The 12,767-nt window shown below is 47.0% G+C and overlaps 1 protein-coding gene across 1 annotated transcript in view; it reads right to left on the bottom strand.

The window, feature by feature from the left end:
• Positions 1–2,862: 2,862 nt before the first annotated feature.
• TLL2 (tolloid like 2) overlaps positions 2,863–12,767 on the bottom strand; it is a 116,024-nt gene continuing 106,119 nt past the window's right edge. The window contains exons 19-21 of the mRNA XM_033129759.1: positions 10,888–11,101; positions 7,869–8,119; positions 2,863–6,378 (exon numbers count right to left, since the gene is read on the bottom strand). Coding sequence (XP_032985650.1) covers positions 6,244–6,378; positions 7,869–8,119; positions 10,888–11,101 — 600 coding nt within the window. The 3' untranslated portion in view covers positions 2,863–6,243. The remainder of the gene's footprint in view (positions 6,379–7,868; positions 8,120–10,887; positions 11,102–12,767) is intronic.

The following is a 12,767-nucleotide window of genomic DNA, read 5'->3' as shown; positions in this document are numbered from 1 at the left end:
TGGATGGGGGGAGGGGATTGTCACTGTGTGAGGGATATAAATGATACATGTCTAACTATTACATTGTTTGGTGCACCTGAAACTAATTTAAAAAAAAGAAAAAAGATATACTACATACCCAACAAAAAGCTGAAATGAAAAGGATAGAAAAATACCAAATCACGGTAAGAATGTGGAATTTTTTTATAATGCTGGAGGTTGGATAAATAGGTAAGAATTATATATAATTATGTATGTCTATAACTATGTAATTATATATATATAAATATGTACGTATATACATAGAAAAGTATTATGGGAAAATAAAAAAGCTGCGTGTGGAAGATGAGAAGAGTGTCCCAGGCAAAGGAAACAGCAAACTCAAAATCCTGGAGCTGAAGCAGGTGAGGTGCACTCACAGAACTGGAAGGAGCAACATAAACCAGGGAGTGACCCCGGAAGGGGTTAAGGACAGAGAGCGTTAGGGACCTAGATGTGAGCATGGCAGGGTACAGTAAGATTTCCACTGTAGAGCAATGGGACAACTTTCAAGGATTTTAAGTGAGATGGGAGCCTGATCTCAGTGATTATTGACAAAATTCACCTGGCTTCTCTATGGATCCTGGTTGATAGACAAGAGTGTTTACCCGGAGACTGTTTAGTAGAATCCAAGTGAGTGGTGATGGTGGCTGACCTAGGATGAGGCACGAGAACGAAGAGCAGTGAGTGGGTGTGTGACTTATTGTGCAGGCAGCAGAGGCAGTGACACTTGATGATGGAAAAATTGTGGGGCAGGGGACGGGAGAGAAGATGAGGGAAAGAGCAGAATGAAGCCGACTCCTGGGTTTGGGGCTTTACTATCAGGAAATAGAGGCGCCATTTGTTTAGTCAGGTAATACTGGAAAACAGATTTGGGGTGTGGGGTCCAGGCACTGGGGTACTGTCTGAACAAGACCAACGTGGTCTCTGCCTCACGGGGCTTCCAGTTCCCAAGATTCCTCGGCGATGCCTAAACCGAATCTACTGGCATCTGTATGTCACGGAGACATAGTTCAGCGAGACCTGTGTTTGGATCAGTCATGGTTCCCTGGTCACAAGCCTCAGAATGGACTCTGATTTAAGAAGAAGGGGATTTATAGGTTGGGTGTAGTGGAGCTCACAGAAGGAGCTCCACTTCTGCAAAAAGAAACTTGGCACAAAAAAGAGGGAATGGGTGAAATGATGGGCTCTCCTCCTCCAGAAGTATTAGGCCTGAGAATTATCTCTTTAGAAATTGCAGAAGGAATACCCGTAGTGGGTGAGAGAGGTTAGGGACACCAACTCTAAGATTCTCCGATCATATGTATTTTGCCACCATTTAAATTTGTACAAGCCTAATCACACTGATGGCTTCCCAGGCAACAACTGGTCGGTTTACAAAGCTGGTCCATTCTAAATGATAGGGGGCCTTCTCCTGGTTTTTGAAAATCTTTTATCTAAAACGTCAGTAAGGAAGTAGTGACGAAGTAAAAAGTTAACACTAACAGAAGGATTCTGGTCATTTCCCAATCTATGAATGTCACATGTGAGAACCGTCAGTGGGGTCCACTGGATGTTTCTAGCTCACCTCATTCTTCACCTGAAGAGTAGCCATACGAACAGATTTGGCCAATGACATGGGAATAGAAGTGATATGTCACTCGTTGGCATTGTAAGAGGCAGTGTGTGATTTGTCATACTCTCTTTCCCTCTGCCATAGGTATCAGCAATGCTGTGTAGATACTAGCAGCTGCTCCATCAGCCCAGCCCAGCCCTGACTGAGGACGACGTGGCAGAGCTTCCAGATACCAGAAATGAACATGTAATATGAACAAGAGATAAGCCTTCTTATGTAAAGCCCCTGACATTCGGGGGTTGTTTTTGTTGCAGCATAAGCTACCTTAGCCTGACTGGTACATCAAGCAGTCATATCCTTGTACCATTGGGGCTCATCCTTTAGGTGACGGGTGACTGCAAAAGGCAGAAAGTCATAAAACCTTGACAGTCTATAGCACAAAACAGTTGCATGTGTTAGCTAGTGTTGTATTAAGACGCAGTGCTTTTAAAACCATGGTTCCCTATTATCCTTCCTTGATATGACCCATAAAACTCCAAACATACCCAATAGTCTCTTCATCTGATCAAGCTAACAAGACTATCCTCGATGAGAGGGAGTCCCTGGCTTGTGTTAGAAATGACCCTGTATCAGTCAGGTTCCCGATAGGAAATATACTCAATTTGCTGTATTTAAAGAGGGCTTATCAAAAAGACTGAAAAGGTCCCTTTGGGGGATAATGCAGTACCCCAGGGTTAGGCCAGCAGAGTATCATTACCACCCCTAGGCCCGAAGGGACAAACGGAAGAAGTAGCTGCAAGAGCCCAGAGAGAGAGAGGGCCACCTTACAGGAACCACGACCTTCAGTTTTCTATGTCAGATGTGGTCCTCAGGCACAAAACCAGGTGAAAACGAGTGGAGAGAGGGACCAACAGAAGACGTCTACCACATCTAGCAAAACTGCCGGAGCAAACATCTCAACAACACTTACGTTGTCAGATTTCCAGCCTGTTCGGGTCCAAGAAAGGAGGCAACTTTGAAGCTACCTTTAGCTTTGCTCATGACCTTCTAGGTCCAATTGGGAGCTGTGTTCTGGAACCAGGCACCAGGTACTCACCAGAGAGCGGGGGGCCATAGAGAAGGTCCCCCTTTTTCTGTCTTCCCCAAGTTCTTGTGGTATTGGGCAAAAATCATCATCAAGAGGAACGATCTTATCTGAACTGGTAATACAAACCCAGGACACATCAATCAATTCACATTCTTTAATGAAACAATTCTTTCTAGACAGAGACATATGTTAGCTCCTCTCCACTTTCTCTTTGAAACTGACAACACTTCAGTTAATGAAATGTAAAATTACACAAAATTGAAAATACAGTATATTTCTAGATAACACTCTGAACAGTTTTTGTTTTTTGTTTTTTTAAGAAATCTTTAGGCATTTGGGGTTATTTTTCAGAAGTTCAGTCTACAAATGAAACTTAAAAACCATCTGCTGAAGCCAAGGGAGGATTTGTTCACAAATTGAACAGGGACAATACCATGAGCTACTTGGGACTTATCAGAGGGACCAGATCAATGGCAAATCCCAGTGTGAATTTGATAGTTAACAAGATGTTACATGTGACTTAAACAGGCTGAGCATTTCATGAGTAATGTGAGACTTAACTTTAGAAGAAAATACAGTGAACCAACGCACAGCCTCATATTCTCTGTTTGGAGAATTTCCACAGTCTAAAGTTAATTACAGACCGTGTTTCCCCCAAAATAAGACCAGGTCTTATGTTAATTTTTGCTCCAAAAGACACATTAGGGCTTTTATGTTCAGGGGATGTCACCCTGAAAAATCATGCTAGGGATTCTTTTCCAGTTAGGTCTTATTTTCGGAGAAACACAGTATACCCTGCCCTGGGGTCCAGGTTCTAGCTTCTACTAGACCAGGTTACACTAGAACTGGACCAGGCTGAAGACCCAACCCCAAATATTTCATGAGATCATCAAGCTAATTCTCTGAACTGAAGGTAGTCTTGGAGCTCTGCGACACCCCCAAGGCCCAGCACTCAATTAGAGGACAAAGCAGGGTGGAGCAGTGTCCCCTAGCTCCTTCATCTGCATCCAGAGATGTGTGCAGGAAGGTCACCGCGCATTGGAAAAGCCAAAGCAGAGGGCCTGGGTCTCTCTGCTGAACAGACTTTACTTTCGTGAAGCCAACCAGGTGGTCCCTTGCAGAGCTTGCTTTATGCATAAATCACGTATTGTGAACTTCCAGGGCAGCGGTCTGGGTCTGGCCAGTCCCAGTTGAATCAGAGCTTGTCTTTTCTGGGACTACGTCATTCCCAGAGGCCTAAATAAAGGTTTTCATAAGAGTCCCATTGTTTCAAATTGGCCATAGGTTGATAATTGTTGAAGTTGTGTGTTTCTGAAAAGACTCATACTAAAGAGATAAAAATAAGTACCATTGTTTCACAAGGGTGGCATACACTGAAGCAAAGCTAACTGTTTCTGAGTCCCTCCCACTTATCCAGGAAAATCATTAATCTTACTTAGACTTCTACAGCTTGAAACTACAGAGCTTTCACGTCTTTGGGGAAAGACCCTTAACAGCTTATCGGTGAGCAAAGTCACCGATGCACTCTTTAACCTAATCGGTATCCTGATTTCAGTTTCAACTCGGACAACTAAGGTGCAACAAAATAAAACCCCAGAAAATACAAAAATCAGAAAAATGGAATCCACCCTAACAGGCAGGTGAGACCTGAACCACCAGACAAGCTGCTTCATTTGCTGAATCAAAGATTCCCTGGGGTATATATCATGATATGAAAATGTAGGCTGAACCTCCACACAGGGCCAAGAGAGGCCAAGAGAGAGCTTGGTGAAAGGGAACACATAAAACGCAGGGCCGGTTCAGAAGGGCCTGCTCGGTAAAGCTATGGTTAGTGGGTCGGCATTTATCACACTGCGTTGATTAAGGCCCTGACAGCTGATCCTTTACATACATACATATATACAGACATATATTATTATTAATAATAATACTTTGATTTTTTTGTTTTAAGGAAAAAAATATTTCCATGCATTTTTTCTACCTTTCTTTGTATTCTTCTTCTTCTTCTTCTTTTTTTTTACTCCCAGCATTCATTTTAATCAGACATAGTCCTCTGGGGGGGACATATTCAGATCTTTAAAAAATATAACCTTTAATCTTTTGCAAATACTTTGTTTAAAATAATGCTGATTCATCCCAAAGGAATTCTGATGCTTGGGAACTATCTAGGCGCTCACTGAAAATACTCTCGTGCTCTATCCTGTGTTCAGTACCAACCAAACAGGACTTATGGTTATGTAAACATTATTTAAAATTATTCCAACATAAATACTCTTTTAAAGCTACATACCACAGCTTTTAGCTCATAATGCCCATAGATGCCTTAATGAAATGCCATTCAAAACTACCTCACTGTTTAACATTTACCTGGAGGTTCTACAGTTATGTAAACAACATCCGCCACACTTCTCTAAAACAAGTGCCAGGGGGTGAATTCTGATTGCAAGTTGGTGATTGGATAGTAGTTAGTCTGAGCAAAGTCACCAATGCACTCGTGAACCTAATCGGTGACAGGAAGTCAGTCACAGGTAGACGTGTTCCACAGGGTGTTGATTCTTACATAACTTACAATTAACCAATTTTTCAACAGTGTTCACCCCCCGAGGGAGCTGAGCTGGTCCCTCATAGGAGGTTTTTGCACATTTTGTAAATGCAGTTTGAGTTGGTTGTCAAGGAGTCGAGGTCAACCACAGCAAGGGCCTCCACAGCTGGAGGGAGGAAGAAAGGTTCTTCTAAGCCCATGGAATCCCAAGCACAGGTGGCGTCTTCTCAAAGCCATCGAGTGACGAGTAACGGAATATCAGGAGGAGCCAGGAGGTGTTCTTCTCGGCAAACTGGGGACCCTCACCAGCAAATGTTCTGCTGAAATTCACAGCAGACGCCTTAGCCTCCTGATGTAATTACGTACAAGGGAACAAGATAACGCGAGCAAGAGCTGATGACACAGAGAAAAGGCTGGAGGACTCCTGGCTCCGTGACGATGATTCTCATACTCAAGCAACCTGTGTGCACCGCTTACCGTCATGCCTTTGTTAGTCCCAATGTCCATATTCTCAGCTTTCCTTACTGATATGTCTCTGACAGAGAGAAGCAAAAGTCTCCAGCCAAAGCTGTGTAACAAATCAGCCACAGCCAAGCTTTAATCCTCGTTGCCCAGTGTAGACACAAGACAGCCTGCGTCTCCAGGACACGGTCATGCAGCTGGCACCTATGGAAGCACGCTCACAAATAGAGGAATGACCATCCCACGGTCTGGTCTTTTGCCCCATAGGAGCAAGGAAGAAGGAGAATGGGTCGGAACAGGCATAACTTGAATGATCAGTGACGTCAAACCTTAATCTTCTTTAAAAGTCCACAGTTGATAATGTTGCAGCCAGAATCCAAGGAACATCTTCTCTCTAACTCGTTGGCTAAATTTCATCAAATACATACCTCCAAGACTAGATTTTGAGTTTTTGTTTGAGAAAAATACTGTACACTGTTTTAGGGCAGATTCACAAGGTGCTATTTTTATTGAAAAAAACAAACAAACAAACAAACAAAAAAAAACCTTCCCCGTTCCTCTCTTTCAAGAACGTTGACATTATTTCTTCATGTGCAGGGCGTCCTGGAATTTGGTACTGGTGTACCGGGCCTGAAAGCCTTTCTTGTTGATGGTGTCATCCGTGTGAAACCGAATCATCAGAGAATCTCCTGCAGAGTAGATTTCTTCCAATGGCTGAGAGAAGGAGAAAGGAAAAGCAGGGGACTTTAAGCCAGTTGGCTGTGGTTGGAGTTTAAAATAAGGAGGATGAGACAGAAACTTACGTAGAGACGTAGGATGTCTGACGCTGCCATGAGGTGCCCTGGCACCAGAGACTCTGAAGGGCTTAGAAACAAGCTCCTTTCTGAAGGAAAGCATTGCAAGTTCTGCTCCAGAGAGCTCCCCTGGACCTGCTTTTCCAAAGATAATCCCAGACACATTGCTCATATAGAATCTATTATTTACTAAGTGCATAAATTGATCTAGTGCACTGCTCTAAACTCTTTCAGATCTTACTGCATGTAAATTTTACAGAACTTCACAAGGCAGGTACTATCTCCATTTTATGCTTGAGGAAACTGAGACTCAAGTGGACACAGCTAGGCAGGACCCTAGCTCAGGTCTTTCTGACGGTATAGTGTGTACCATGAATCACCCAGCTCTAGGGTCACCTCACCTAATTGTGATGTGTCTCCCAGGAGACCTAGAACAAAGACATAATTTAGGCCTATGCCCTGTCCAAGGACAGAACGTATGACGGACAGTGGAACCAAACTGGGCTTCCCGCACATTTCACTCAGGAAGCCCCAAGGTTTTCCTCTGCATGTGGACCTACAGTATGGAAGATGTTAATCTATCTAAGGCTCTGCATTGCTTGTCATAACCTCCATCCTTTCTTTCTTGGGAGGGTGCGGGAAGATGAAGGGAAATCATTCAAACACTGATATAAATGCCAGTTTGAGGTTCTGACTAACACAAGGAGCACTAGTGCCTCCAAAATGATTGGCTGGACGTCCAGCCAATACCAAAGAAGCTTGAGTGATGAGCCCTGGAGCTGGAGAAAAGGAGAGGCGTGGTGTGGACAGTGCCCAGCATGGTGCCACCGGAGTGGGATCCACACACATTCACTGAGCACCAGCTGTACGCCGGGCTGTATGCCAGTCGCTGGGGAAACAGTGAAGCAAACAAGCCTGCCCTCTCTCGGTGAGGTAGCCCAGGAAAGAGGTCATAATGAGAACAACGATAAAGATTTTGAGCATAACTATTGTGTGTATAGTAAGTTGGTGATTTGTCATTTTCATAGGCATTTGGTTTTGCTTGGGGAAGAGAACAGTAACTACGTGGAATATGCAAAAGTATAATTTAAAAAGTCTGAAGGCCAAATAAAAAAATGGGGATGGGGGAGGGTAGGGAACTCTTCGCAAAAAGAGGAAGAAAGTCTTAATGGGAAAAGTCCTTCCACAGCTGACCTCAGTCAGAGGCCTACGTGAAGGGGACTCTGGCTCTCCCAACGCCTCTCTGACAATTCCCCCCAGTTTCCCACTTTGCTCCAGCAAAACAGGCCTCCTGGTTCGTGCTAATAAGTGGCAGGGGTGGCTAGAACTCAAACCCAGGTATGTGTGACTCCACAACTCCTACCCTGAATCACGACGCTCTGTCCTGGGCCCAGGGTCCCTGGGACTCACCCCCGAGCCACAGAAGCGGCCGAGCCTGGGGGCCGTGCTGTCGTAGCCGTCGTAAACTTCCATGTAGTCGTAGCCACAGTCGGCTTCCTCCTCGACCTCAAAGGTCCGGAATATCAACTCCACGCCGTAGCCGTCCTCCGCCACGATCACCCAGTCACAGCGGGCCTGACTCGGGTAGTTGTTGTCCCCAAACTGGGCATGGGAATAGAGCTCTTTGGTCTGCACTTCAGCCTTCAGTCTGCCTCCGCACTCTGGAGCGGAGAGAGAACCATGATGCTCTCTGGGCACGGAGAACCCATGAGCCACAACCTACCCGCTACGTCCCAGTCTAGGACTTCTCTCTTCACACCCTCCACGCAAGCCAGCTTTCTCTACAAAACCTGTGGGTGCTCTGTGGGAGAGGCCAGGCAAGTCTCATCATCCCATTTTACAGAGGAGTAAGCAGAGGCCCATCCATTCCTCTGAGTTTCAGGACTCACGGGGGAGGGATCCAAATTGGCCCTTCACAGCCAAGGTCCTATTTTCCTAGGTTGGGCCACGTAGGGCCTCTGGGAATACCTGAGCATACTCCAGGAAAAAGAATTGGCTGTCTAGATCTTTACCTCTTAATTCCCCGGAAGTGCTAGGAGCATCTGAGAAGGGCTCGCACCAGCCTGACCGACTTACTGTAATTTTCAATTTTTGCCAACAGAGGGCACCAAAAGCACATCGGAACTGCGAGGAAACTCTGAAACCTAGAAATCTCCTGAGACTTGACTTGCTAACGCATTTCAGAGTGCTGACTGCAAGCTGCCTTGAGACCCCTGTGTCAGAGGTGACTCATGCCTTACACTTTGTATTCCGTAGTCTTGACTTCTGGGTGTTTTACTAGGACCGTAACTCTGGTTGGCCTGGGTCCCACACTACCGTGTGTCTAGGCCACTAGAGACCACAGCATATAAATGGATAAATGAGAGCGATCAGAGATTAGAAAGCACCAGAGAATTTGGAGGCAAATTCCTCCACCGTCTGTCCTCAATGTGCTCCATGAACCTGAGAAGCCCAGAGCTCGCCATGTGTGGCTTCTGCGCTGTCCTGTGACACCCAGGCCCAGTTGGCCCCAGTCCTGTCCAACTGCCAGTCTTAGCCCCACGCTTGGAATTCCTTCCAGGTCTGAGCAGTCTTTAGGAAATGTTAAATGCCTCACGTGCAGGTGGCAAGGAAATGGACACAGAGCCTGGCTGGATGGCTTCTATCCATCCTGCCAGAGCTCCTCTCTGTTCTTCCCCACCTGCTCTGGGCCCTACGAGGCTGACCTCCAGGTCGACATGGATGGGCCCCCTTGCCCTCTGCCTTCCAGTTGGAGTCAGCCACGGGGAGCATCAGCAGATCAGAGGAGGGAGGAGAGAGAAGTCAGGGTATGTGGTCCTAGGCTCCTTCCTGCCTGGTTGCCAAGACTGGGTCCTTCCACTGAAGGTCACAGCTCCTGTCTGGGAGCCCTTGGCTTGCCCCCCTTCTGTCTCCAGGCTCCAGGAACAGCTCCCTCATCCAGACCTGAGGGTCGTAACAGCCCTGCAGTCCTAGTTCTGGTGGCTAGCGACACTGCCTCTTGTGGTGTCCTCCTACCCTGCCCACCCCTTTGTAAACAGTCCCTTACTAAATTCTCCTCAAATAACGACTCTATCTGAGCATACCCCCATTTCCTGCCGGGACCCTGAGCCACCTCAAGCACCTACATACGGTCTGTAGGGACAAGAGAGTGAAGTCACTAGTCTGTGGCTTTTAAACTTCTCTCTGGGAAGCTAGAACGCCCTTACAAGCTGAGAGCGTTCGGTAGACAATGAAGTGTTTTCTGCTAGGCAAGGACCACTAAACCTCCTAAGGGTGCTGGTTGTCATTTTGTTTTACCTGATTCACATTTTCTGGCTCTGAAAAACAAATGGGTAAAGGGGCTGTTAAAGGGATCAGAAAACCTCACAGGGTCCCCTTCTGGGGACAGAGCCAGGAGTGCAGTTTCCAGGCTCTCGGACTCACATGGAAAGGTGCTGGCTCAGGTAGTAAATGGCCATCAACTGTGATAGGATGGCCAGCAGCTGTGGCTAGTTGGCCGTCAGCTGTAACCAGTGAGCCACTGGCCACTAATATAACTGCCGTGGCTATGCTAGCAGCAAATGGTGGCTGGCAAGCATGGATTGCAGTTAGCACAGTGGAGTGCAAGTTGTGGATTGCAGAGTAGTGGACGGGAGGCTGTGGATAGTGTGGCTCCTGCCTCCTGTGTCTCCAACCCAGCCGCCAGTGAGACTATAGTGGTGTGACTCCCCCATCTATGGCTCCGTGGGTGTTCCTTTTTGCGCTCACCATATCCTGCATTCTTATGTGGGGAGCGGGACCAGAGACCCCGCGTGACTCCCTGCATGACACCCCTGATCACGATCTCAGACTCTGAGTGGGCCGTGGGGAAGCCACTGCTTTGCCAAAGGCCCACCGTCTAATGCCAGAATCGAAGAGTGGGTTCTAGTCCCAGGTGGTAATATTTTAGTAGCTAAAGCGCAGACAATTTTCTTACTGACATTCTTCTATTTAACAAAGCAGATATATCAGTTATATGTATATACATTTTCCTCCAAAGGACCAAATAAACTATTTACATTTTAAGTAGAGGAAAAATAATGAGGAATAAAAACATGTTTCATATTCCAGAACTGGGCCTTAGAAAGGGCTGCTCTCCACCACTCAGTTCCCAGAGTTTTGGATTTCACAGATGCGTACAATTACAGATAAATTTTTTAAAAGGGAGGATAGGCAGAAGGAAGGAATGGAGGAAAAACACGTGTCACCAACACATAAAGCGTTAACTGTTGTAAATGAAGGACATTACAAGAAAACAACCCTTCCCCCTACCGTTGCCCAGGTTTCATTTTAGGAGGAATATGTTGTCACATACCTCCCTCCCCCCCAGTCAGAGTAACAGGCAGTCCTTTTGTGGCCTTTATCACCTACTGATCTCCAGTCAACAAGGCCGGGCGTCCAGCCCACGTACCTGTGCTGTGCACCACCTGGAAGCCTTTCCTCTGCACCGAGGCATCAGAGTAAAACCTGAGAAACAGGCTGCTGCCTGAAGCCACCACGGGGTCTGGTTTCTTGCTGCCGCAGAAACGGCCAAGGACGGGGGCCAGGCTGTCGGGCCCGTCATACACTTCCAGGTGGTCGTAGGCACATTCCTGGTGCTGTTCGATCTCAAACTCATTAAACGTCTGGGGATGAAAAAGCAAAAAGTGAGGCGAGGGCCTGGCATTCAGCTGGGGTGGGGGTCACCTCCCGAGGGGGGGAGGGGGCTGGGTGAGACGGGACATGCGTCTGCCCAGACAGCTATACAAGGGGTGTGGAGTCCACGGCGACATCTGTAGGGGGCCTGGACTTGGCCCCTCTTTTAGTCCCCAAAACAACCCTAGGAGTTAATTACATGAGCTACTGTTACTGGGACCACTTTCAGATGAGACGGTCGGGTTCAGATTGTTACAACGCTTGCTGATGTCTGTGTTCCTGCCATCCTATCACGCAGCTTCCCCCTCACTTAATAATGAGAGTGTTCAGTCAGGGCCAGGAGCTGTTTTAAGTCCTTCACAAGTATTGATCCTCACGACCCTGTGATGTGTCTACCATTGTAATCCCCACTTTACAGATGAATACACTGAGGCACAGAGTTGTCAGATGACTTGCCCAAGGTCACCATCAGAGCTGGGCCATGACCAGAACGTCTGGCTCCAGAGCCCGTGCCCTTACTCTCTGGACTAAACTGTGCAATCCTTCAGTACAAATGATGTGAAAGAGGCCTTATGACATGCACACTGCTCTGTGTCGTCACCCTCATAATGGCTGACGTTAGTTGAATGTTTTTTTCCATGCAGAGCCCTGCATTTTCTCACTGACTTCTGATGATGCTGTGAGCCAAGGAAGAGCTATTATTATCCGCAATGTGTGGAAGGGGAAACTGAGTCTTAGAGAAGTTAAGTGGCTTGCCCAAGCTTACACAGTTAGAGGAGGATGGTGCTGGACCTGACCTGCAGCCAGCCTGACTCCAGCCCACACTCCTAACCATCACCAGGCTATACTGCCTCCCTCCTCCCTGGCCCCCCTAAAGATTGTCCCCTGAAGCTGGCCAGGGGAGCCCCACAGTTCCAGGCCATACACCAGGCTTTGTAGCCCCAAATGTCGGGCTTCTCAGGCGCCGGGAAGATGATTGACGGCCGCGAGGGAGATGGGACAAGGGGAGAGAGGACAGTGTTTAAAAAAGACTTAGATCAAATGAAAGAGTAGGAGAGAGGACATTAGTTGGGGAGGGGGGAATTTCAATTCACAAGAAGGGGACAGGGCAGGGATGGCGGTACAGAGAGGCCATTAGCATTGGGGCTTTTATAGGAATGACAAGCACACCTGAAATGAGCAAAGCTCTTCACACCTAACAGAAAGGGAGTTGGGGGCCAGGGAATAGGGGTAGGACAGTGGGTGGGAGCAGGAAGGGGAGACCAGTGGCACCAAGGTGGGTGATGTCCTGGGAGACAGTGAATCAGGGGGGGCAGAGAGCTCCGCAAAGGTCCATGGGACACCTTGTTTCTGTCCCCATAGAGTGTAACGCCAACTTTTTGGAAGTATTCAACTCACCCTCTATGGTAGCAAAAGAATAAGAGCATGATCGATATATCCACCATTGACTTCCCAGGGAAGTTTTTTTAAAAACTAGCACATATATGTATGAACCTCAGATAAATTTGAGGTCTGGCCTAATTGTGGCCACTGTAATCGGTTGCTTTAGTTCCTTAATACTGTAAAGAACAGGAAAAGACGTTAGAGACAACTAGTACTAAAATCGTGTTTGCGGCTCTTGGACAAGAAGTGCCGCTTCCTGCTGTGTAGGTTGCG

The sequence above is a fragment of the Rhinolophus ferrumequinum genome, chromosome 16, assembly GCF_004115265.2.
Source record: "Rhinolophus ferrumequinum isolate MPI-CBG mRhiFer1 chromosome 16, mRhiFer1_v1.p, whole genome shotgun sequence".
Taxonomy (NCBI): Eukaryota; Metazoa; Chordata; class Mammalia; order Chiroptera; family Rhinolophidae; genus Rhinolophus; species Rhinolophus ferrumequinum.
The sequence above is the reverse complement of the archived record's forward strand: the minus strand, read 5'-3'. Positions and strand labels throughout refer to the sequence as shown.